The 27,598-nt window shown below is 43.1% G+C and overlaps 1 protein-coding gene across 1 annotated transcript in view; it reads left to right on the top strand.

Annotated features, from left to right (window-relative positions):
- Positions 1-27,598, top strand: part of angpt4 (angiopoietin 4) — a 101,503-nt gene that overhangs the window by 41,735 nt on the left and 32,170 nt on the right. The window contains exons 2-3 of the mRNA XM_041781400.1: positions 26,958-27,113; positions 27,181-27,302. Of these exons, the coding sequence (XP_041637334.1) occupies positions 26,958-27,113; positions 27,181-27,302 (278 nt within the window). The remainder of the gene's footprint in view (positions 1-26,957; positions 27,114-27,180; positions 27,303-27,598) is intronic.

The raw sequence follows: 27,598 nt of genomic DNA on the forward strand, positions 1-27,598 counted from the left end.
TGAGAGAGAGTGAGAGTCTCAAACAGGCTGGCTTATCTGCCTGTCTGAGGGCTCTGCTCAGGTGAGCAGCAATCAGCTGACGACTCCTCACAGCCCCACCCTAATGCCAACTCCAAACACCTGAAAAAGGGGAAACATTGCTGAGAGCAAGGCATGGAGGAAATCAGGCAGGGTAGAAACTAAATGGGAGGGGTCGTCACACAACTAATGAGGTTAATTATCAACAGGTCAGTAACATGACTGGGTATAAAAGGAGCATTTTAGAGAGGCAGAGTCTCTTAGAAGTGAAGATGGGCAGGGGTTCACCAATCTGTGAAAAACTGAGGCTAAAAATTCTGGAAAAATATCAGAAATATTTTTCTCAATGTAAAATAGCTCAGACTTTGAATCTCCCTCCATCTACAGTCCATAATATCATCAACAGATTCAGAGAATCTGGAGAAATCTCTATGAGCAAGGGACAAGGCTGAAGGGGCCCTCAGGGGCCACTGCATTAAAAACAGGCATGATTCTGTAGTGAAATCACTGCATGGGCTCAGGAACATTCAGAAATCATTGGCTGTCAGCACAGTTGGCCGTGCCATCCACCAATGACAGTTAAAGCTGGATCATGGAGAGAAGAAGCCATATGTGACCAGGATCCAGAAACAGCGCCATCTTCTCTGGACCAAAGCTCATTTAACATGGACTGAGGAAACACGGAAAACTGTTCTGTGGTCAGAGGAAACCACAGACGCCGTGTCCTATGGACTAAAGAGGAGAGGGGGCATCCAGCTTTAGCATTTGGAGCATCAGGAAAACAAGACTCAGGACTATTGAACAGCTATAATCCCACATCATACAAGAATGGGACAACATTTCTCCCCTCACTTCCCAGATGTTTACAGACTGCTGTTAAAAGATGAGGAGATGCTCCACAGTGATGAACTTTACATTTGGGGATGCCTTGGATGCCGCCGTCTGTATCTGTGAATGGTGAGAGTGATGTTATAGAGCAGTTCAGCTACCTTGGCCACTGATCTACTGACTGCAAGGCTGAGATCAACCACAGGCTTGGACTCACACACATGGAACGGTGAGTTCACTGAGCAAGACAGTGTGACGCTCCTGGTATGTGAGCATGCAGGCCAAATTCAAAGTCTTTAGGTCCTTGGTCTCTCTGATCCTACTAGACTCTATCAAGGCCTGGATGTCGACTGGAGTCCTTCTCTTCAGGACATCTTTGGGTATCGGGTCAGCTGCTGGACATGGGAGCAGCTGCTGTGTTTTTGTGGGCATCTGATACACTTTCCTGTGTCTGATCCAGCTCACTGCATACCAAGGTCCTAGAGGGCTAGATCAGGCCGTGTGCATATGCTCCCATACTGGACCTGATTCAAGGAGCTACCTGAGTGCAAAACAATGCTGTATGGTCATATAGAACAGGGGTTCTCAACGTTGGGGTTGCGGCCCCATTGTGGGCCGTGAGACGCTGAGATGGGGTCTCCACATGCCTTAAAAAACTTTTGAAAAGTACACTGTTGACACTTTATACCAATTTGGCCTAATTTTAACACAATTTTACCACTTAAACCCCATTTTTTTCTCAATTTTTAAACTCTTTCCACCCCTTTTTTCTGCCTAATTTGCCACTTCTTGACCAAATCTTGACAATCTCTGTCTATTGTTCTCTCTGTTGTCCCATTATTGCCACTATTAACTCCTTTTAACCACTTTATACGCCACATTTCACAATTCGACATGCCCATTTTTGCCAGTTTCACCCATTTCTTCAAATTTCTGCCTCTTTTTGGAACCCATTGTTTCCAGTTTCTATCAATTTTTCATCCATTTCATTAAATTTCTACCTATTTTTGGCACTTTAACAGCATTTTAGCCACTTTTTAATCCCCACTTAATACACCTGTTTTTGCCACTTTAAGCCATTTTTGCCTTTTTTGTTGTTGTCATTTTTGCCACTTTTACCTCATTTTGGCACTTCAAACCTTTTTCTGCTACTTTTAAAATCTAATTTCACCACCTTTTACACTATTTTTTCCCCATTATTAACCCATTTTAGCTATTTTCATTGTATTTTAATTCTGTTTTTATCAAAAGGATTTACATTTTTAAGAGACCTACTTACTACACAAATGAATTAAAAAGATATTTGTTTCTTTGATAAGCAGATTACCTTTACAATGGACCATGGTTTTGCTGGCCCTCAGTTTGGCTGGGTCCCAGAAACCTGTTCTTAAATGTTCATGGCTGTTCACCCTCCTTCATTTCCAGTGGGGGTCCCTGGTCTCTGGAACCTTTATTTTGGGGGTTGTGGGCTGAAAAGGTTGAGAACCACTGATGTAGAAGATGAAATTTTAAATATTGGCCAGGACACTCTTGTAAATGAGATTATTGATCTCAGTGAGGTTTTTCTGGTTCATGTTATCTAAATGATAGATATTATCAACCTTGTTCTAGAAAAAATCTTTGTTTTTTCATGATCCTTATTGGAAGCACTACATAACCCACAATCCTAGAGTGTCACGGCAGCGTTTCTGATTGTTGTAGCTCTGTGTTGACTGTAGATGGCTCCACATACGTCACAGAGCGCCAGATCAGAAAGGAGAAAATTTCAACATAAAAGAACGATTTGGACCCGAACTGATTATTTCTCTTTGCATCTTTTAACCTTTCAGGACGGTTGAGTTGAAGAATTGGGATGAACTTTTATTTGTTTTTCTCATGTTCCTGAACTCATCTGAGACGTCCCCTCTCTTATGCTGGAGCTTCATTCTGACGAGGTTAATCTGGCCAAATGCTGATTTTGGCCCAAATTAAATCAGATCTAGATAAGAGACTCCTCCACCTACACAGAAACTCCTCTCAGTGTCTGGCTTTGGTTTCTAAACATAGCAAAAAATGTCCAGTGAAGAGGATTTATATCGAAATGTTACGTTCCTCAGAAGCTTTTTTGGACCACAACAATCCAACTCTTGGCATAAGAAGCGGGAAAGTTTTGCAGTTCCGCTTGTTTTCATGAACTGCTAAAAATTCACACATGTAAGAGACTATTCAAGGCCAGTGCGAGAAGATCGTGTGACTGCAGTGTAATTCTGTAGGAAACACTATGAAAGCTTCATGTTGGTAGTGATGACAGCAGAGCAGTCACCTGGCTAAGGTCCTGAGGACCTCCAGCTCTAAATGCTGCTAAAGTCCTCTAACATGGCATCGTATTTATCCTCCCACCCCTGAGGCGGCTCTGTGCTCCTTGTTTCAGAGTATTTTCAGCCCTCTCCTCTCCATGTTTGTTTATGCGAGCCTGAGAGAGGAATCTCTCCTCTTGGCCCGGCGCTGCTCCTTCCCTCTGTTCAGCCGGGTCAAAGCACTCAGGCACAGTTTGGGGGAAGCCAGCACCATCCGAACTGCAACGAAAACACACAATACACTTCAGGCTGCGTCCCAACTTTATGATAACACCAAATTAATCGACTGGAATCTGCTGGCGCAATCACATGTAGCTTTAACCTGCACCCCGGTGTAATTAGCCGTTATGGAAGAGAATAGGAAGAGTGTTGGGGGGGAAATTGTTGCTCCACATGAACAAACAACAGAGGGGAAGTGTTTACAGCACGTCTGCCTACAAACCGCGGACATGCTTTGTGTGCTGGGTTTTTGTCGCGTTTTGCAGGATGCACGGTTTGTTGCTTTGCTTGTGGCTCTGTCTGTGAGGAGAGAGTTTCTGTGGAGGGCAAACAAACGCTGAGCAGACGATGGGGGGGGTCGAGTCTGGACAGTCGATGTCAGGATCAGGTGGAAGTTCAGCCTCCTGAAGTCCTGTTTCTGCTCACTGAGAGGGCTCAGTAAAGGCTCAGTTCGTCCTAATAATAAATGTCATATTTGCCCTTTAGCCTCATGGTGAGATCCAGCCATAGATCAAGGCAAACTGGGCATGTGCAGAGATTCTGGAGTCAAATCTGGCCAAAGGAATGTTTCAGTGGGTAGAAATCATAGACTCCAGGGTTGGCTGTCCCAGGACACTATTGAGCTCTCTTCTGGGCTGATCGGACCCCCATCGATCAGAGGGGGCCCGGCTTGATTATTGACCTAGTAATTCTCATGTTTACATGCCTTTATTTAACTGGACTCTGTCCATATCCCTCATGCACAGGAGCAGCATGTCTGCCTCCAGTACAACGGACGGGGCTATGCTCTGTTTCAGCTGGGTCCTATCCACCGTGCTCTTAGCCTCCATGAGGCCTTGAGGGAATTCTGGGTGTGACTTCTGGTACCTTCTGTCACTGAATGAGGAACTGGTGTTGTTAGATAAGAGATAAATGCGTGAACGTCCTCTATTTAGGTGCAGCTCAAGGATTCTTACACTCACAGAGGTAGATCCACTAAGATCTATGTACATGTGTGGGTTATTTGTGTCATCAGTTTTTGGATGTCTGTGGTAGTGTTGCAGTGATATTTCTATTTCCCTTCAATTTTATCTGCTTCTTGGACGTGAATACAGCTAACTTTGGACCAATCTTCTGTCCTGACTCCTGATGTGCAAGCAAAGGGAGGAGACAGGAGAGTCAGCGCTTCGACAGTGATGATCATGATGATCAGTGCAAAAGATGGAATCATTTCAGAAATGAACAGCATGGCTTCATATAACAATACGGGCATCTAAAGCCCTCAAAATGAGGAAATATTTCCCCTTTAAACATTTATCTGCTCGCGCCTCTCTGCTGTCTGCTTGACAGGCAGAATCGCTGGTGACATCATCAGACGGTTTGGTTTAAGCTGCTCGGTCCAGAACGCTGCAACATCAAGGGATTGCTGCAACCGTAGCATGCATGTGTGTTTCAGAGACGGGGGTGTTGTGAAGAATTTTCACTCTGGAGCTTGTTTCCTAATTGTTTCATTTTTCAGTCACGAGAAACGCTTTTCTTGTTCTGGGGGACGAATAAAAGTTTTGCATTTTGAAAATGTCGTGTAAACACCTAAGCAGGGACGTTTTAGAGAATATAACTAAGAAAAACTCAGATACATTTAGTTGAATATTCGGGGTTGGAATATAATTCGAATATTAAAAACTCATTAATATTGGAAAGCTGAAGTTACTTTTCTAGTCGAGCGTGTTTTTAGAATATTTCTGCTGTTAATAATCGTTCTTGAGTCTCTCCCGCCTCTTCTTGGCCTCTACTTCACCCATATGTAGGTGTAGGAACCAAATGTTTCATCACATGACACATGACATGATCAACAATGAAGTTTTCACACCACAGAGGCGCCGATGGCGGCCATTGGGGATGTTTGGAGATGTTTATCGCCGAGGTGGTACACACACTGGAAGTGATTTGTCAAGTGAGGCTTCGCTACATCAAGAGATGCTGATGTACGAGAGTAAAACCACGATGTCCACCAACAGTAACCCACTGTCGTGGTGGAAAACGTTCCGGTTCAGATATTCTCTCCAGTCCCAGCTGACACGCCGGTACTTGTGCATCCCGGGTACCTCCGTCAGGGTGGAGAGGGTTTTCTCCACGGCTGGAATGATAGTGAACAAAAAACGCTCTGTTCTTGATTCAGAAAATGTGGATCACCTCATGTTTTTAGGTAAAAACATGTAGGGACAAGATAGAACCACCATTTTTTTAATGTTTTGTTCATTATAAACATGATGTCACCGCCGTGAGCAGCGCAATTTAATTTATTTCTGTTTGACATTTAATTTCTAAGCCGTTTAAAAGTTGACCATCAGTACCAAAAACCCAGTTGGAGGCCTCTAATAGGTCATTTCCACCAAGCGGTCCGGCTCAGTTCAGTGCAGAACGGCACACATTTTTTTGCATTTCCATTGAGCAAAAGTTGGAAAGGGTCCCAAAAAAACCGCCCCGTACTGTCCCACTTTTCTGCACTCTCCCGTAGGGGTACCAATCTTACCTATCTGTCCCAAAAAGGTGGAGCTACACACACAACTATAGGGGGTTGTACTGACGTCACGTCAGCGCGCAACTCGGCTGCTCAGCTGCTCGACTCCAGGCTCCAAAACACGGAAGTCTGCTCTGTGAGGATTGGCGAAAACAGGAGACAAACGGAATATCATCATTAACTGGGATATTTGAACTTGACAGAGATCCAAACTGTTTCCTAGTCTGTGGATATTGGTATCCGGCCACAAATCAAGTTTCCTGACGTTCATCTGGACCTGATTTTAAGAACTCAAAGCAGAGCTCACATCAGCCTGATCCATCCGCGATGGATGTGAAACTAAATTAATGCTGAAGTTTTGTGAATATGAAGCCTCAGAACAATTGATTCTCTGCACTGTAACTAGTTATTCATCTATTTCTTACTTTAGGTAACCTGTGAAAACATCGCTCTGTGGTTGTTGAACGTGATCGTAAAACTTCAGGCTGCAGACTATTTTAAAAGGAGATCAGAACACCTCTGGATTTCTGACTTGATCTAGTTCGATTTTAACACCAGCTGAACTTTTACTTAATTTTTAATGTGGCGAATTCTCACAGTACAGCTCTAAACTTTCATATTTTGTTGTATAAACTGTTCTAGACTAGATATATTCACATATTAAAGTACAGTTACGACTCTAAATGTCTCTGTACACGTATTCCATCAGCTGATCTGTGCTGACAGCGGTAAACATCATTAAGATGTAGTTATTTTTTAAAAAGCACTTTCAGCTGAAATAAAGCTGTTTAACGCTTATTCCCTACTTATTTATGTCACTCATCCTCTCTATAACTCTGCGGATGGACCAGCAGACTCGCGCTGCATGGGACTTCACATTTATCGCTTTTACAGCCCGCCCACCAAGTGAGAATACGGGTGTCTGTGGAAAGGCAAACTATTTTGGGGTTTACCAAACCATACCAAACCGTACTGAATCAAACCGGACCGCCTGATGTAAACACGGCTTAAATAGTGCAGGTGGCTGTGTTTGTACTAAAAAGTACATAAAAATTAACCTTTACTACTTTTGCTTTTTATATTGGAGGGGCCTCTAGTGGACAAATGTGTAACTACATGGTGATTAAAGCAACTGAATGTTTTACATACGTTTTAATTAAAAATGTGCATAAATATTCAAATATAATTCAAAGTCTGTAAAAAATAATAAATGAAATTCAAATGTGACTGTAGATAAGTATTGACAGCTCTAGTTGAATGTCTGATTAAAATCATAAAGCAGTATTTGCTGAATTTCTTTAAAGAATTACCTTTAAATTAGTCATTAGCTTCGTTAGTCAGTCACTGAGAGGAACACGCTTCATCTCTGCTGTAGTCACAGCTACAGTAAAGCTCCCTCCTCCTGCTGGCCTCACAGGTTAGGGAGCTAAGTGATGATTTAAAGGTCTGGGGTGGTCAGCCTCTGTAACCCCAGCCTGTAGTCTGTAGAGTTCTTCTTTAAAGTCTCTGACCTCTGTTGAATCAAACCGCCCTTCTTCACACTCTGTCAGTGAATGAATCTCCCACAGAGACGTCTGTTATAATCCTCTGTTTCTGTGTAACATCCTCTCTGGATCAACATGTGTCCGTATAAATGTAAGCATTTCAAACAAACAGCAGCTCCCAAAGCCAGCATAAATCTGCTGCTCCACTTTTATGTTCATCAGTCTCCCTCCGCTGACAGCTCGCATTAAACAAATATTTCACTTACACACATTAAACTGGGAGGAATGTGGATCAAACTGGTCCAGAATGAGACCTCACACTGCTACAGTCACACACATCAGCATGAAATACAGTAAAGAAAAGAATTCTCTCATAACAGGGACAGAAAATAAACTTTAAACGGCTCTTTTTTGGGGGGGGGGGCTAAATGTTTCTCTGATTATTATTTCAGATGGTTTCATTGGTTTTCTAAGATAACCAGTCAGGGTTTGATTTTTGTTCTACTCTTCTTTTCTTTCTCTCGTAATTTCAAATATTTAAGTCTAAAATCTCAAAATAGTTTTTGTTTTGGCATCTTGTCAGAAAATCATTTTGATGCAGAAGTCAGTGATTGTCAAATCTCATGAACCCAAATTAGATTCACTATAGAACAGAAACAACACATCAGATGTTAAACTGAGATTTTTATCAGGAATAATGTTAGCTCACTCTGAATTTTATGGCAGCAAAATATCTAAAAAAAGTAGGGACAGGGCCATGTCTACCATTGTCTTTTGACAACAGTCTGTAAACATCTAGGAAGTGAGGAGACCAGCTGATGGGAGAGGAAAGTTGTCTCATTCTTGTCTGATGTAGGATTCTATCTGCTCAACAGTCCAGGGTCTTCTTTGCTGGATTTTTCCTTTTCTGATGCTCCAAATGTTTTCTGTTGGTGAAAGGTCTGGACTGCAGGCAGACCAGTTCAGGACCCAGACTCTTCTCCTGTGAAGCCATGCTGTTGTGATGGATGTGGTATGTGGTTTAGCGTGGTCTTACTGAAATAGTCAAGGCCTTCCCTGACAGAGACGTTGTCTGGATGGGAGCATATGTTGCTCTCAAACCTCTCTATGGTAACAAGCTGGACGGTCCCATCTGTGGTTTCAAGAAAGAATTTCACATTTTGATTCCTCTGACCACAGAACAGTTTTCCATGTTTCTTCAGTCCATGTTAAATGAGCTCTGGTCCAGAGAAGACAGCGCTGTTTCTGGATCCTGTTCACATATGGCTTCTTCGCTCCTTCTCTGTCACCAATGACAGCTTTAACTGTCATTGGTGGATGGCATGGCCAACTGTGTTGACAGACAATGATTTCTGGAATGTTCCTGAGCCCATGCAGTGATTTCACTACAGAATCATGCCTGTTTTTAATGCAGTGGCCCCCGAGGGCCCCTTCAGCCTTGTCCCTTGCTCACAGAGGTTTCTCCAGATTCTCTGAATCTTCTGTTGATATTATGACTGTAGATGGAGGGAGATTCAAAATCATTTTATATTGAGGAACATTTGTCTAAAACTGTTCCACAATTTTTGGACTCAGTTTTTCTCAGATTGGTGAACCTCTGCCCATCTTTACTTCTGAGAGACTCTGCCTCTCTAAAATGTTCCTTTTGTACTCAGTCATGTTCCTGACCTGTTGATAATTAACCTCATTAGTGTGAAATTCCTTCTCCAGCTGATTTCCATTGGTACCACTTACTTTTCCAGCCTTCTGTTGCCCTGTCCCTACTTTTTTGAGATGCGTTGCTGCCATCAAATTCAAAATGAACTAAGATTTTTCATGAAATTATTAAATGCCTCAGTTTAACATCTGATATGTTGTTTTTATTGTGAACTAAATATGGATTCATCGGATTTCACAATCATTGCATTGTTTTTACATTTTACACAGTGTCCCAACTTTTTTGGAATTGTAGTTGGGTTAAAAGTTGTGTTTTGAATTTAAGAATAATGCTAAAGTCCATATTGACAATGAGAAGTCAAGAATAAAGCAGTGAGATTATTCAGACGACTAGAAAAGCTTTAGTTAGCTTTATTAATAATAATGGTTTATCAGGAACGTGGGTCCCTTTTAGCATTGAGGACTTGGTGGTGGGTCCAGATGCCAAAAGAAAGTCTGGCCTGTGTTCCACATTCTCCTCCTTTAAAGTCAGTGTCCCCTGTTTGTCTAGGAGCCATTTTTGGGGCCTCTAGCCAGATGTTGAGAAACCACACATTGGATGACTAATAACAAAGAAGAGGAAACTTTAAGAGAGATTAATCTCGTGTTCAAAAGGCCACTGAATCAGTTATCAGAGCAGACAGCGTTATCAGCTGGACGGGCTAAAGTCATCCTCCTCCTCCTCCTCCTCCTCCTCCTCTGACAGACTCAGTGGTGTTTCAGTTTGTCATCAGATCTCTCTTTAAAGAGACATCAGACCCTCTACAGCTGTGAGAGGTCACAGCAGGCAGTTTAAATTTTCATATGGAGGGAAACGAAGACAGGAAGGAGTCTAATGATGGATGGGTAGATAAAAGATAAATATAAGGTGAAGGAGAGGCGTGTAGGGAGGGATGGGGGAGTAATAAGAGGGAGAAAGTTTCCAGCGAGTTGGGGCCGAGCAGCCGACTAAGCAGAGCTGCTCAGAAAAACTCTTTATTTCTCGGCACTAATGCTGGAGTGAAGCCAACATCCCAGCCTCTGAGGAGCTCAATCATTCCCTTTTTAAAAACACTCTCTGCTCTGAGCCGCTCTGTAAACAACAGGTGCTCCAGACCTAAATACCTGATTATTATCAGACCTCTGACGCTTTAAAACAGTTCAAGTATAAAAATACAGCCGGGGATATGCCCTTGAATTTATATCTGTGTGTTATCTTTTTGCAGAAACAGTAAAATATTGCGGTATTAGAGAGAGAAGTCACACGTTTAGATTCATCCTCAGGCATTATCACTTTCTCATGTCAGATCTCAAAAAAGCTTCCAGGCCTCTGTGGTTTTCATTTCAGACTGAATCTGTGGTTTAACTTTCTTTTCTCTCTCACTGAGTTGTTAAACTTCTGAAAACATTCCAGATAACATCCTGATAATGTTGCTTCTAATAAAAGGATTCAGACAACATTAAAACAGGGAGATGTTGAGTAGAGAGCATGTCAGAAATGACGTGTTTCACTGAAATAACTGAGCTTTAGGAGAGCTACAGTTAGAGGTACAGTATTTACAGCTGCTTCTTTGGCAATGATCAGAACCTCAGCCTGCTCACTGGAACCATCTAGATTTTCCTTTATGTGACACATTTTACTAGAAGACACCTGAGATCAGATCTGACACAGTATTCTCCTAAATAATCAATAGTAACATCAGATCGCCTCAGACTGATTAAGGATGGTTAGAACACACCGCCTGAACTGTGTTCCAACCACATTTTGATCCTCTATCCTTTGTCTTCATCAACTAGTGAAAACTTCAACCACAACCACTGATTCATCTGGTTTAACCAATCACAGCTAAGCCTCACCTCTTTTTGATAGCTACACCCTCTGATGGTAGGCTGGAGGTGGACTTTAACGATGGTTAACATTGAGTGACTGTCTCTGAGGGTCTCCATCATAAGAGTTTTTAACTCATCAAGTCACTTCAAAAAGACTCCATGATCAAGGGATGCTCTAACCTGACACGACAGATGGATTTGTTTCACACATCCATCTGCTTTGCAAGGTTAGGGATGTTTTGCATCGAGTGCCTCCGCCTTAAATTTCCTAATCACCCAGTGGAGTTTATTATGATGGATCCTGTCATCAAGGAATCTACCATCGATTTGCTCTGCCATTAAATTGCTGCATAATTGCAGGACTCCATCATCAAGTTGGTTCATCATTGAATGACTCTGTCAGTTGTATCATGTATGTATCAAGTTTCTACATTCTAGAGTGACTTGATCAACACCTGATGCCTCCATCTACAAGTTTCTCCAAGAGGATCTGGTTGCAGACCTCTATGCCTCTCACTTTTTCTATCATTAAGAATCACTTTGATAGTGTCTCCACCATCATGTTTTTCCATCATCAGGTGCCACTACCAGTAATGTCTACCAGTGAGTTTCTTCATAATCAGCAGACTCCATTAGAGAATGACTCTAAATGAATGTAATCAATCATAGTGACTGAGTCATCCAGTAGCATCCATCACTGAGTTCCTCCATCACTGAGTTCCTCCATCAGTGAGTTCCTCCATCACTGAGTTCCTCCATCACTGAGTTCTTCCATCAGTGAGTTTCTCCATCACTGAGTTCCTCCATCACTGAGTTTCTCCATCAGTGAGTTTCTCCATCACTGAGTTTCTCCATCAGTGAGTTTCTCCATCAGTGAGTTCCTCCATCAGTGAGTTTCTCCATCAGTGAGTTCCTCCATCAGTGAGTTTCTCCATCAGTGAGTTCCTCCATCAGTGAGTTCCTCCATCAGTGAGTTCCTCCATCAGTGAGTTTCTCCATCAGTGAGTTTCTCCATCAGTGAGTTCCTCCATCACTGAGTTTCTCCATTACTGAGTTCTTCCATCACTGAGTTCTTCCATCACTGAGTTCCTCCATCACTGAGTTCCTCCATCAGTGAGTTCTTCCATCACTGAGTTCCTCCATCACTGAGTTCCTCCATCACTGAGTTCTTCCATCACTGAGTTTCTCCATCAGTGAGTTCCTCCATCAGTGAGTTCCTCCATCACTGAGTTTCTCCATTACTGAGTTCTTCCATCAGTGAGTTCCTCCATCACTGAGTTCCTCCATTACTGAGTTCCTCCATCAGTGAGTTCCTCCATTACTGAGTTCTTCCATCACTGAGTTCCTCCATCAGTGAGTTCCTCCATCAGTGAGTTTCTCCATCAGTGAGTTCCTCCATCAGTGAGTTTCTCCATCACTGAGTTCCTCCATCAGTGAGTTTCTCCATCACTGAGTTCCTCCATCAGTGAGTTTCTCCATCACTGAGTTCCTCCATCAGTGAGTTTCTCCATCACTGAGTTCTTCCATCAGTGAGTTCCTCCATCAGTGAGTTCCTCCATCAGTGAGTTTCTCCATCACTGAGTTCCTCCATCAGTGAGTTCCTCCATCAGTGAGTTTCTCCATCACTGAGTTCCTCCATCAGTGAGTTCCTCCATCAGTGAGTTTCTCCATCAGTGAGTTCCTCCATCAGTGAGTTTCTCCATCACTGAGTTCCTCCATCAGTGAGTTCTTCCATCAGTGAGTTCCTCCATCAGTGAGTTCCTCCATCACTGAGTTCTTCCATCAGTGAGTTCCTCCATCAGTGAGTTTCTCCATCACTGAGTTCCTCCATCAGTGAGTTCCTCCATCAGTGAGTTTCTCCATCACTGAGTTCCTCCATCAGTGAGTTCCTCCATCAGTGAGTTTCTCCATCAGTGAGTTCCTCCATCAGTGAGTTTCTCCATCACTGAGTTCCTCCATCAGTGAGTTCTTCCATCAGTGAGTTCCTCCATCAGTGAGTTTCTCCATCACTGAGTTCCTCCATCAGTGAGTTCCTCCATCAGTGAGTTCCTCCATCAGTGAGTTTCTCCATCACTGAGTTCTTCCATCAGTGAGTTCCTCCATCAGTGAGTTCCTCCATCAGTGAGTTCCTCCATCAGTGAGTTTCTCCATCACTGAGTTCCTCCATCAGTGAGTTCCTCCATCAGTGAGTTTCTCCATCACTGAGTTCTTCCATCAGTGAGTTCCTCCATCAGTGAGTTTCTCCATCACTGAGTTCCTCCATCAGTGAGTTCCTCCATCACTGAGTTTCTCCATCACTGAGTTCCTCCATCAGTGAGTTCTTCCATCAGTGAGTTCCTCCATCAGTGAGTTCCTCCATCACTGAGTTCTTCCATCAGTGAGTTTCTCCATCACTGAGTTCCTCCATCACTGAGTTCTTCCATCACTGAGTTCTTCCATCACTGAGTTCCTCCATCACTGAGTTCTTCCATCACTGAGTTCCTCCATCACTGAGTTCATCCATCACTGAGTTCTTCCATCACTGAGTTCCTCCATCACTGAGTTCTTCCATCACTGAGTTCCTCCATCACTGAGTTCTTCCATCAGTGAGTTTCTCCATCAGTGAGTTCTTCCATCAGTGAGTTCCTCCATCAGTGAGTTTCTCCATCACTGAGTTCATCCATCAGTGAGTTTCTCCATCAGTGAGTTCTTCCATCAGTGAGTTCCTCCATCAGTGAGTTTCTCCATCACTGAGTTCATCCATCACTGAGTTCTTCCATCAGTGAGTTCTTCCATCAGTGAGTTTCTCCATCAGTGAGTTTCTCCATCACTGAGTTCATCCATCACTGAGTTCTTCCATCAGTGAGTTTCTCCATCACTGAGTTCATCCATCACTGAGTTCTTCCATCACTGAGTTCTTCCATCAGTGAGTTTCTCCATCACTGAGTTCATCCATCACTGAGTTCTTCCATCAGTGAGTTTCTCCATCAGTGAGTTTCTCCATCACTGAGTTCATCCATCACTGAGTTCTTCCATCAGTGAGTTTCTCCATCACTGAGTTCATCCATCACTGAGTTCTTCCATCACTGAGTTCTTCCATCAGTGAGTTTCTCCATCAGTGAGTTCTTCCATCAGTGAGTTCCTCCATCAGTGAGTTTCTCCATCACTGAGTTCATCCATCACTGAGTTCTTCCATCAGTGAGTTCTTCCATCAGTGAGTTTCTCCATCACTGAGTTCCTCCATCAGTGAGTTTCTCCATCAGTGAGTTCCTCCATCAGTGAGTTTCTCCATCACTGAGTTCATCCATCACTGAGTTCTTCTATCAGTGAGTTTCTCCATCAGTGAGTTCCTCCATCAGTGAGTTCTTCCATCAGTGAGTTTCTCCATCAGTGAGTTCCTCCATCACTGAGTTCTTCCATCAGTGAGTTCTTCCATCAGTGAGTTTCTCCATCACTGAGTTCCTCCATCACTGAGTTCCTCCATCACTGAGTTCTTCCATCACTGAGTTCCTCCATCACTGAGTTCCTCCATCAGTGAGTTCCTCCATCAGTGAGTTCCTCCATCACTGAGTTCCTCCATCAGTGAGTTCCTCCATCAGTGAGTTCCTCCATCAGTGAGTTCCTCCATCACTGAGTTCCTCCATCAGTGAGTTCCTCCATCAGTGAGTTCCTCCATCAGTGAGTTCCTCCATCACTGAGTTCCTCCATCAGTGAGTTCCTCCATCAGTGAGTTCCTCCATCAGTGAGTTCCTCCATCACTGAGTTCCTCCATCAGTGAGTTTCTCCATCAGTGAGTTCCTCCATCAGTGAGTTTCTCCATCAGTGAGTTCCTCCATCAGTGAGTTTCTCCATCAGTGAGTTCCTCCATCATCAGTTGGTGTGGGTCCAGCTCCATCTGTTTAAACATGCAGACATATCGCCATGACAACATCAGTTACTGAGGCTTCATAAAACAAGACTTTGTTTATTATCACAGTAAAAATATAAAACCATACCGTCGATGTTATAGACGTGTCTCTCAACAGAAAGCTATTTTTCATCCTGTCCTCTTCTCTGTAGGTTTTTAAGTAAACGATCCCGTTCACTCACAGGCCCATCGTTCATTTATTTATCCAACACCTACATCTGATCTCACACCTCAGCCACTTCCTGTTCTATTTCTGAGTTTGCATTCTTTGACTGGTTTAGAAACTGTAAAAAAAATCATTTTTACATCGAGACATTAACCTCACGAAGAAAAGGTTTATACTTTTTACCTGATTCACACAGCAGGACAAGTCTGAGCCCTGAACTATGAAACTGTGGCCACAATAATCCAAAAAACGAGTCGGTTTACCTAAATTAAACAGAAAATGCAGCTTGTAATGACTTCTCCAGTCTCAGAATGATTCAGAATGAATCCCTCACAGCAGCTCAGATATGTAAACCTTTGTCGTTTCAGGCCCACCTGATGAACCAATCAGGGCTTCATTAGTGTCAGCAGCTTTGCTCAAGCTGGAACACATGAAATATCTGATCTGTGAGGGGTTTGTTGAGTGTCAGGCTTGACTGCATGCTACACAAACAAGGAATAGGATACCAAAAGATAACACTGGCTCTGAATGTTCTAGAGACATCGTTGGAAGCAGAGTTCACAGGTCCAGAGTTTCAGGAACAGTGGTTCCACTACCTGGACAGGGCAGAAAAAGGAAGCTATCCATGGCTACAACCATATCTGAGAAGACAGGATGGGACAAAACCCTCCAGTGACTGCTAAAGACCTCCAGGGAAACTTGGTGGTAACAGGGACTGAGGTTTCAGTGAGTACAGTAGGGAGTACTGAACATAGACGGTTTCCATGCCAGACCTCCTAGACCTACACCACTACTGACCCAAGAAAAGTCAGCTCCAATCTGCTCAAAATCATAGAAATAAGCCACAGAGGTTTGTGGATTCTGTTCTGTGGAGCAGTGAAAGAAAACTGGAACTTTGTGACAAAGAATGAAGCAGACGCTGAAAACGCTGTGCCCACAGTTAAGCATGGCGGTGGCTCAGTGATGCTCTGGGGCTGCTTTGCATCCTCTGGCACTGGAAACCTGCAGCGAATGCTCCAGGTTTGAAATAAGCATTTCAAACCTGGATCATAAATGAGCCTTAAAAATTTGTCAGCTAAAAAAACAGCGAGCATACTGTTGTATTAGAGAGGACCTAAAGCTAAAGGAAACCTCTGCTCTGATGGACATGCATGTACATGTGGGGCTCACATATGATGCATCTGCACATGCTCACAGCAGCGTGTTGATTTAGTCCATCTGGTCCTGATTGTGGTGAGATGATGGAGATGTTTGTCGTGGCTGCAGTGGTGACCTAGAAGTCGGCACACTTAAACACACGTACATTCATATACATTACAGACTCGTTTTTACCCTCACTCACTCACTCATCTGACCCAGACTGTCGGTGTTATGGATTTTACAAACAGCTGGAGGCTCGTTAGACTGAAAGAGAAAAATGTTATAAAAACACACAAGGATGAAGACATATGAAGAAAGTCACAAGCTGTTCTTTTTGACCATTCGTCTTTAATGTTTCGGCTCTTATTTCTCTGTTTATGTGTTTCCCTGAGTGGAATTTAACGTCACCATCTTTGCTCTGGAAAACTTTATCTGAGTCATGATGTTCTAAAAAGACAAGTAAAAAAGATAAAACATCCTCAGAGAAGGATTAAAGCTTGGTCACAGCTGGATTAAATAGAATAAAGCTGGTTGGATTGGTCTGAGATTGCAGAAACACTCAGTCATTTCAACAAATCAAGACAACATGGCAGAAAACGAGACCACATTTCACCAATTTCAACAAAACTTCACCAAAACAGATGACTTTTCAGAGAGGCAGAAAGCATTACTTGAGTCAAAGAACATGACAAATTAAAATACTTCAACATATTTACAGTGATTTACATAACCACAGTAACACGACCACCTCTACCAGGCCAGCTCTCCTGGATCCAGTCTGACTGTCATGTTCAGACGAAGAGGACCAGAGAGGAAACACTTCTGTTTCAGAAATACTCCTCCTAATGATCCAGCTGTGATGGCAACCAAACTCTAAAACTCAAGAGAGCCTCATTTATTAGCCAGTTCCTCCTCTGACAGCAGGGATATTCTCTAACTTTACTACTGTGCTCTTACCATCATCTGCCTCCCAGTCCGTTCTGACCTAAATCTAATAATAGACTGTATATTTTCCCTGCTCTGTATTATAACATCTCTTATCCTGATGAAGCTGGTCTCTTTAAGGAAGTTCTGACCACATTTTAATCTCTGCTGGATATTTATGAGGAAATGAAATGTTTGAATATCGCTCCATCTCTTCAGACCACCTTTAGGGAGTCTGTGTGAGTCAAAAGTTCAACAGGTGTCCAACCTCAGAGACGGAGAGGACTCACAGAGACAGACAGGTTATTGATCTATGAATGAGTGAGCCGACACCAGTCAGAGGAAATGTCAGAGTTTTTTCAGCTGTGTTGCTTTGAGAGTGCTGAACCTTTCTTTTCCATTCATTGTGTTTGAACACATTCACTATATGGACAAAAGTATTTGGCCACACCTGTTATTTATTGAATTCAGGTGTTTCAATCAGACCTGTTCCCACAGTCACCTAGCTATCCAGTCTCCATTCTCAAACATCTGTGATCCTAAATGTGTCGCTCTGAAGAGCTCAGAGACTTCCAGAGTGGTTCTGTGATGGATGCCACCTTGCAATAAGACAGTTTGTGACACAAGAATCAGCACAGGACTCAGATTCACTCACGGACCAGATGGGGTGTTCAAAAAGGAAGGTCGTTTAGTACAGTCCAAGGTTCTGTACACAATAAGGCAGAGCAGTAAAGCAAACAAATCCAGAGGAGTGAGGCTAGAGGAAAAATCCAAGAAACACAAGCAGGCTGTTCACCATAGAGCTAACACAAGAAAAAAGGCTGGAATGAGGTCACACGGTAACCTTGCAAAGCAGATAGCTCCATCCATTTCCGTGTTTCTCACTGGTGAATCCATCTTGCAAAGCTCCCGTCTGAACTGTTTGGGCCCGGTTAGGAAGTGACAGGACCAATCAGCGACAACGGTCAGTACTTTCAGGGGCGGCAGAGTCATGACGTAAGCAAGCAGCAAGAAGAGGCTGGTGTAATTATGGCGGAAGACATTAGCGTGGATGCTGCTAAAGCGCCTGTTTGTTCAGAATTTGATGACATTTCTTTGTTAAAAGAAGAACAAAGAACAGCAGTGAGTTGTTTTCTTTTAGAAACCACAAAAATCTTGTACTGATATGTCTACAGTTGCCATGGTTCACATTATCCAGTTCTCTATGGCGTGTACTCCTGGGTCGCGGCTACATCATTTGTTTTGTTGCTCTGATTGGCCCGTAAAGATGTGACAGACAGAATGTTCATCCAATCACCCTCCAAGTTTTTTTTCAAAGGATCTGCCCTTTCCCAAATGTTGAGAGGTTTACCAGATGGATGTGTGACACATCCATCTGGCGTGTGCGGTTAGCACCAAGGGGTCGCAAGGCACAAGAAAGCTGCTCAACAAATGGGAGGCTTACATTAGGGATGAGTATTTTCATACAAATAAAGTGCTTAGGGGGCATAAACCGGCATCAAAATAGAGTCTGATAGTTCAAACAATACCCCTCACTTAGTTTAAACGCCAGTATAGTTGGATTTCCATCCAAACATTCATCCATTCACCCTTTGAGTTTTTCTTTTTTAAAAGCTCTGCCCTTTCCCAAATGCTGTCTATGAGAGGTTTACCAGATGGATGTGTGAAACACATCCATCTGGTTAGTCACACAGGGGAGAACGCTACGAACTAGCGGCAAGAGGGAGCACACACTGGGATTAAATACACAGACAGTCATGGTCGTACAAGACACAGGTGCGCATAATCAGTAGAGGAGCAGAGACATGAGGCAGGAAACATGAGGAAGACATCTGGAAGACAGAGACAAGGGTAAGTGACTTCAAAATGAAACTGGAAATAACTAAAAAACACACGGAAAATAAAACATGACCTAGGTAACCTGACCAACTGTGTCAGTTTGTGAAACTTCCTCCCTGCTTCATATTTCACAGTCAACTGTCAGTGATATTATTAGAAAGTGGAAGAGTTTAGGAACAACAGCCATGAAGTGGACGACCAGGTGAAATCACAGACTGAGTGCGGTACATGCTTGTGAAAGTCGTCAACACTCTGCTGATCCCACAGCTGAAGAGTTCTGAACTTCCACTGGCATTAATATAAACACTAAAACTGCAGCAGGAGCTTCATGAATGGGTTTCCATGGCAACAGCTGCATGCAAGCCTCACATCACCAAGTCAGATGCCAAGTGTGGATGGAGTGGTGTAAAACTCACCGACACTGGACTGTGGAGCAGTGGAAACGTGATCTATGTGACCAATTATCTTCTCTGTTTATAGTCAGGTGGGTAAGTCTGGGTTTGGAGGATGCTGGGAGAACGCTACCTGTTCAACTGTGAAGTTTGGTGGAGGAGGGATAATGGTACAGGGCTGTTTTTCAGGGTCTGGGCTAGACCCCTTATCTCCAGTGAAGGCTGATCTTAATGCTTCTGCAGACCAAGACATTCTGGACAATGCTATGCTTCCAACTGTGTGGCAACAGTTTGGGGAAGGGTCTTTTCTATTCCAGCATGACTGTGGCCCAGAGACTAAAGAAGGACTAGAAAGACATGGTTTGATGAAGAACTGGACTGGCCCACACAGAGTCCTGACCTCAACCCCATCCAGCACCTCTGGGATGAACTGGAACAGAGATTGTGGGCCCAGCCTTCTGGTCCAACATCAGAGCCTGACTTCATCAATGCTCTACAGGATGAATGGACACACATTCACACAGAAACACTCCAGAATGTTCTGGAAAGCCTTCCAAGAAGCGTGCAGGCCGTTAGAGCTGCTAATATTAAAGTATGAGAATACGATATCTTTACAGTCCCTGAGGGTGTGATGGCTGAATAGGCTGAACAGGCATCTGAATGCTTTTATTCATGTTTTCCATTATGTATTATTATTACAAGGCTGACACACTAGATGGTCAGTCTGTAAGAAATAGCGCCCTCTCAGGAGAATCATGCACCAGCCACCTCTGGGTCAAACTGCATTTAGAAACACGGCAAACAGATTTTCCTCAAACATGTTTTCTGTCAGTCAGTCCTTTCTGTGTTGATTTATGTCCAAATGTTTGTTTTCTGGGAAGTTTAGACTGAGTTAGTCATGCGATGATATAAAAGTCTAAACATCAGAGAAAATGAAAGAGAAAGGGACCGAGGACTGAAAACCAGTCCCGTCTCAGTGAGCGATCAGAGCCTCCCTCCCCGCAGACTGTCGTGTGTCTCTGCTCTCAATCACCCGAGGCTGTTTTCTTCTTCTGCTCCTTCATAAAAATCTGAGCCTCAGCCAAGACATCTGGACCGTCTGACAGACACTCTCTGCAATAACAGGACGATCTCTGCAAGTATGCATGTGTGTTTTTATCCAGAACAAGCTGTGATGTTGTTTCATGTCATGTTTTATCAGAGAGTGAGCTAACAGCTTTCAACAGCAGATAAAAAGAGATGAATGTGTAACTGAGGCAGCCGTCAGAGCTGGAGGCACTCTCTCATTAAGTCTCCAAAGTTTGAACCTGCTGCCTTTAATTTAAAACTTAATGTACAATAAAGTCACATTTCACTTCCCTAATGCATAATATCTGCAGATTTCATCAATACTTTTAGTTCCATTTAAGAACAAACTGAGTGTAGTAGAGTCAAAAGATGCATTTCTGGTGAGATGGCTTGGAGGCGGTGATAAAGGGATGGTGAGTGAACACCTAAGGACCTGGACCTGGACCTGGATGCTGATGAGATGAAACAGAGGCAGATGGGGTGGAGGAGGGTTGCAGTGACCACACTGTGACTGTGGAGGAGAGGAGAACAGATCTTAAAATGTGACAGCAGCAGGATGATTGGTCCAGAGGTTTGTGGCAGGATGGAATTGGTTTAGAATGAGAGTGTCAAACTCATATTGAGTCCGGGGCCAGATTTGCTCCGATGAGAAGTCCTGAGAGCTGGACTATTTAGGCCAGGATTGTGAAAGTCAATAGCTGATTCTGAATTTAGGCCTTACCTAAGAGCCTAAAAGGTCAACAGTTAAACATAAACTGTAAGCCTCATTTTCACCATTAGTAAAATTTGAAAAATATAAATAACACTGATAATAAATCATTCTGAGATTAAAAAAGTAAAAATGATAAGTTAAAAGGCTCAAAGTCTGAGATAAAAAGTCAAACTTTTTCTTGAAATGGTGAAAACGTTTCAGTTTCATTCATTCTGTTTTTATGTACATTTAACACAGTGACCCCTTCAGCATCCCTACCTGAACTCCCATGATTCATAGGGGTCAGACATTGGTTAAACTGGTCTTCCCTCTGCTCTGTGTGGCCCCTCACGTAAACATGCTCTGGTATCTTCCACACCGTCCCTCCTCTGTCCGGTCCCTCACTGTCCCTCTTGAGCTGCCAGCTCAGATCTCGCCACGCTGCACTTGTTACCCCAGATCTCTATCGGTGCTACTTGCTTGTGCGTCAGTCTTGTTATCGGGGTTGTTTGGTGACACCCCCCACCCCCCACCCCCACCCACCAAGAGGTCCAGATCACAGCGTAGCCAACATGTGGTTCCAGTTAGCATCTCTGCAACAAGCTGCCATATGTGGGGGTGTCTGCGTCATCCTACTGCTCGCCACTCGCCATGTGTAGGTTATAATAGTGAGAGCTGATTATGTTTCTGTGTGAGCAAGTTTCATGTTGGTGTGTAGCGCTACGGCAGGAAGTAAGGGTCAATTAGAAAGTCAGCACACTGTGTCTCCAGAGACTGGACCAATAAAAAAAAAAAATCAAGAACCTGCTGAACCCTCTGGATTCTGTTTGACTTTGTTTCTGTTCATTGTGAGCATTAAAACCACATCCACAGCTTCTCTGAGCCTCAGTTTCTCACTCCGTGTGTCAGCAGCCAGGTGGATGCTTGTCAAACTCTATCTCAGCATCTCAGGAAGCAAAGAGCAGGCAGAAATAAAGCAGGCTGTTCCAGCTCCTTTCTCCTCCTTTGATCATTTGATGAACTCCTCGCTGCGTCACAGCATCCACTTTCCTCTCTCTGTGTTCCAGCTCTGCCGCTGTGAGTCATATCTGATCTTTTTCTGATTGGTCCTGGTTAATCTGAGGCAGAATGGAAGCAGACTAAACATAATAACTCTTGAGTAACTTTAATAAGGTATTAAAATGAGTAATGGCTCCGTCAGCATGCAGAAAGAATGATCAATATGATAAGGTGGAAGATAACATCAGCAGCTGAGAGGAATAAAAGAGTTCAAACATGAGGCTGCTGACAGACAAGGATGAGTCAGCACTTCTGACCCGGTTTAGAGTAACCTTGACCCTGACGTCTGGTTCGCTTGATCAGGGTGAAAACAAGCATCCTATACTCAGACACAAGGCCCGAGTCAGCTGAAAGATGTGGTCTCCTTCTTCATGTGAACTTCAGCACAGTAAACACAACCATGCCCACTGGGTACTGGTCAGAAAGCAGAGTCATAAAGTCATTTTTAGGTGTCTCCTGTCTCTTCAGAAACCTTCTTCTCCACACAACAGGGGCCATCCCATCCTCTGAGATGGACTGTAGATGCAGAAACTGGAAAAGGTTCTTTTTTGGTGGCTTAAGGGCATTAAAATCTTCCAAAGCAGCAGGATGGACTCTCCTGTGTCTGTGTAGGTTGGTTTCGCCTGTGACTCAGACCGCATTCTAAGAAATGAAAGGTTGATTTTACTTAACTAAGTTATGTCAACCGGTTCCACACAACTGTGTTGTTTAAAATGGACAAGCAAAACACGAGTAATGTGAACAAAGTAAAGTTAAGTAAATCTGACTTAACTTTCTTACTTTAAAGCTAAATGCTATTACTATGTTGGCTTTACTGACACTACATTAAGTTTACTTAATATGATTGAGTTCAACTAACTTAACAGAGATGAATATTATTATAGGGTAGGTTTGTGTTAATACAACACCTTAGCTGTACTGGTTAAATGACAATTTAAATAAATACAATATAAGTTGCAGGGCTGCACAGTGCACTGATACAAATGTTTTGTTGATCCTACTAGTTTAATTAATTTAAGCAGTTGCACATAAGAAATTTGCTTAGATTCCACAAATGTTCTTTTTTATTACCAGTTCATCTTATGCAGTCATTTGCAGTAATGACTGTTGGTTATCCACTAAATCAGTAGGTGAAGTTTCACCAATGTCAGTGTGCCATTTTCCATTCATTGACATTAACAGTAGTAATATTAGCCCCTGTAGGCAGGACCGCTTTAATTGAGACAGCAACTTCACTAATGGTGCACTTTATTTAAACATTTTATTTAACCTTTATTTAACCAGAAGAAAACCTCTTTGAGATAAAAAGTCTCTTTTTCAAGAGTGTCCTGGCCAAGACAGCAGCAGAAAACAGAAGTTTAGTGCCTAAAGGCATTCTGGGAAAACTGCAGATTTGTCAAAACTCAAGTAATTTGAGTAATAACCAAGTGTTGGCTACATCTTGATATCTATAGCTATAACCTTATACAAACAAGCAATATGTGATTAAAAAAAATACTGTTACACCACTTGCGCTGCTACATGGCGTGCAAGTGGCGATGGTTGTTTTGCTCTATGCGCATGTCTGAGAATGTGTCATAGTAGAGTATCTTTGCGTGCGTGTTGGATTTAAGTGAGATAGTTATGTTCGTTTTACTCAACTGTGTTGTGTAGCCTTGAAATCTCTAACTATTAAGTTATTTCAGTGAAACCTAGTTAAGTTTTGTCTAAAAACTTAGAACGTTCGCGTAATTTTAACACAACAAAGTTACATAATATGAACAACATCACTATTTTATTTCTTAGAGTGCAGGGAGGAAATACAGCCTGTTAATTATGCATACGGTGATGACCTGGATGGTCACCTGGGATGAGAAATAGGCTAATTATCCTACCACTGGTCTCATGAAATGCCACCCATGCGCCCTCTTTCGTGCCCCTGTGGAAGATAAACAAGAAAAGTGACCTTGAGAGAGCCCTCTGAGTGGGCAAAGGTAGACACAGCCCTCTGGGGCTTCTCAGGTGAACTCTAGAGCGCCCTCTAAGGTGCCATCTCAGTGTGAACATTATGACATTGTGCTCTCCAGTGGTTTCCAGTCATTTTTCCCAGAACCCTCCCCCACCCAGTCTTTTTTCTGTCAAAAATCAACATCCATTTTATCTGTTAAATATACAAAACCAGGTCACATAGATCTACATGTGTTTGTCATACCAAAAATATTTGTATAAACTATTTTAAGTAAAGTTTTGCCATGATCTTAGATAATTTATCTGAAGACAGCCTCAGAGCAGACAAAGCCCCACACCCTCCTGAGAACTTTAGCCAGAGGTTCAGTAACAAGTGTCCCAGCTTTTTTGAGTTAAGGGGTTCTACTTAATACTTAATATTACCCTTTAGTTGACACAACATGCTTAAAGCCCAAAAGGTTAAGTTAGCAGAAATAATGTCCATTAAAAATGTTCATATCAGTTAGCTCAACTGAAGAACTCAACTATTTAAGTTAAACCCCAGAAATGTTGACTCAACTAAAATCCATATGTTCACTCTGCGCTCACCTTAAATAATTAATGAAACTCAATAGAATGTGTTGGGTCAACTAGTTCAGTTATGAAAAGCACAATAAATCACTATTCACTATTTTTTATTTTTTCATTTTTGCCTTTATTAGATAGGACAGTGTATAGAGTCGGAAACAGGGAAGAGAGCGGGGAGAGACATGCAGGGGATGGTGCCACGGGCCGGATTTGAGCCCGGGTCGCCTGCGTACATGGTGCGCGCCTTGGCCACTCGACTACCGGCGCCCCATAGATCACTATTTAACGTCAATGAAGATTCACTTTTTTGACAGTGTGATAAAGTGCCCTCTAGAGGGCGCATGTCCTGTTAGACACAGTGCAGTGTCACTTCCTGGATAATAAATACACTATATTGCCAAAAGGATTCACTCACCCATCCAAATAATTGAAATCAGGTGTTCCAATCACTTTCATGTCCACAGGTGTATAAAATCATCACCTAGGCATGCAGACTGTTTCTACAAACATTTGTGAAAGAATGGCTCGCACTCAGGAGCTCAGTGAATTCCAGCATGGTACTGTGATAGGATGCCACCTGTGCAACAAGTCCAGTGGTGAAATTTCCTGGCTCCTAAATATTCCACAGTCATCTGTCAGTGGTATTATAACAAAGTGGAAGCCATTGGGAACGACAGCAACTCAGCCACCAAGTGGTAGGCCACGTAAAATGATGGAGCAGGGTCAGCGAATGCTGAGGCGCACAGTGTGCAGAGGTGGCCAACTTTCTGCAGAAAGTTGCAATGGCTACAGACCTCCAAACTTCATGTGGCCTTCAGATTAGCTCAAGAACAGTGGTAGAGAGCTTCATGGAATGGGTATCCATGGCCGAGCAGCTGCATCCAAGCCATACATCACCAAGTGCAATGCAAAGCGTCGGATGCAGTGGTGTAAAGCACGCCGCCACTGGACCCTAGAGCAGTGGAGACGTGTTCTCTGGGGCAACATGCTTCTCCATCTGGTAATCTGATGGACCAGTCTGGGTTTGGCGGTTGCCAGGAGAACGGTACTTGTCTGACTGCATTGTGCCAAGTGTAAAGTTTGGTGGAGGGGGGATTATGGTGTGGGTTTGGTTTTTAGGAGCTGGGCTTGGCCCCTTAGTTCCAGTCAAAGGAACTCTGAATGCTTCAGCATACCAAGAGATTCTGGACAATTCCATGCTCCCATCTTTGTGGGAACAGTTTGGGGATGGCCCCTTCCTGTTCCAACATGAATGAGCACCAGTGCATAAAGCAAGGTCCATAAAGACATGGAGGAGAGAGTTTGGTGTGGGAGGCTTACATTGACTGGCCTGCACAGAGTCCTGGACCGACGTCATATTAAATCCCATGGATTAAGAATGGGATGTTCATATGTGAGTCTAAGCAGGTGAGCGAATACTTTTGGCAATATAGTGTATATATTTATAAACTTAACCTTATCAATAGATAAGAAATCTTAGAAATCAGCAAAAAGGTGGGAAAATGGGCAAAAAGCATCAAAGAGTTGCAAAATGGGAAATAGGAGGCATTTAATTGCAAAATGCAGCTTAAATGGGCAAAAGTGGCCAAAAAAGGCAAAAAATGGACCAAAAATTTCAAAAAGCAGGATAAGAGTCTCAAAAAGAAGTGGCAAATATGGGCTAAAAGCAGTAAAAATTGAATAAAAGTAGCAAAAAATTGTAAATAAGAGCAATGGAAATATACAGACAAAAACTAGAGGTTGACAGTTAAGTTTGACAATTACTGTGTAAGTGTGGGAAACAAACTAATTACTGTGATGCAATGGATAATCACTGAGGTCAGATTTTCTTTTTAAAGGTTTTCTGGAAGAACAATATTTCAGATTAAGACATTAAAGAGCCACATGTGGCTCCTGAGCCACACATTGAGTATCACTGCTCTAAACGTTTGTTGAAGGTGAAACTGAGTTCTGATGTTAAACCCGAAGGTTATTTGTCTTTATTTTCCAGAAGTGATCCTCAGCAGTGATCTGACCTCCCAGTCCCCTCATCAAACAGGGTCTGTGCTAGCTGGTGCTTCCTCTGGGATCTCTGTGTTTGTTGCTACAGTGGTATATTTATCAGCAGCCTTTCCTTCTCAGTGCTACTGATTCCCTGAAGACGTGGAGTCTGAGGGACGGACGGATGGATTATTTATTTATCAGAGGTTGGAAAAGTCACAGTGTGGCAGTGCAGGCTGGCACTGGTTGATATTTCCCAGAGATGAAGAGACCTGTTTCTTTATATACCCAAACCTTTGGCCTGTTCCATCTGATCTGCGTCCTCTGACGATAAAGAGTCCATGCTGAGCTTTAATAATGCTTATTTACTATGCAGGTAATAAATCATCTCTACCTGTTTTTTCCTCAGTTGGAGAGCGTCGTTCAGAGGAACATTAGACAAGGTGTCTCTACCATACCTCCTCACATCATCCACAACCAGACAGCGGCCATGCTGGAGATCGGGACAAACCTCCTCACTCACACGGCTGAGCAGACGCGTAAACTCAACGTGGTGGAGGCGAAGGTAACGGAGTTTACTGCTGATGCTTTAAAGTCAGATTTCCTGGTGTGATTCTAGTATCTTCCACCAGGTAATGAACCAGACCTCTCGGATAGAGATCCAGCTGCTGGAGAATTCTCTGTCCACCAACAAGCTGGAGAAGGAGCTGCTGCTGCAGACGTCTGAGATCAGCCAACTACGAGACAAAAACAGGTAGAGATGAGGAGTCTGTACCCTGATCTGGTCACTAGAACCTGGAGTCACGCTCTGTCTCATCAGGGCGCTCAACGCCACGAGGTTCTACAATACTATCTCTGTTTGGGTAAAAGATCAATTATCCCAGAGAACGGAAATTTAAATCATCCATCCATCCATCCATCCATCCATCAAACCATCCATCCATCCATCCATCCGCTCACTCATCAATTCATCCACCCATCCATCCATCCACCCACCCATCATCCATCCATCCATCCATCCATCCATCCATCCATCCACCCATCCATCCA

The sequence above is a fragment of the Cheilinus undulatus genome, linkage group 3 (assembly GCF_018320785.1).
Source record: "Cheilinus undulatus linkage group 3, ASM1832078v1, whole genome shotgun sequence".
Lineage (NCBI taxonomy): Eukaryota > Metazoa > Chordata > Actinopteri > Labriformes > Labridae > Cheilinus > Cheilinus undulatus.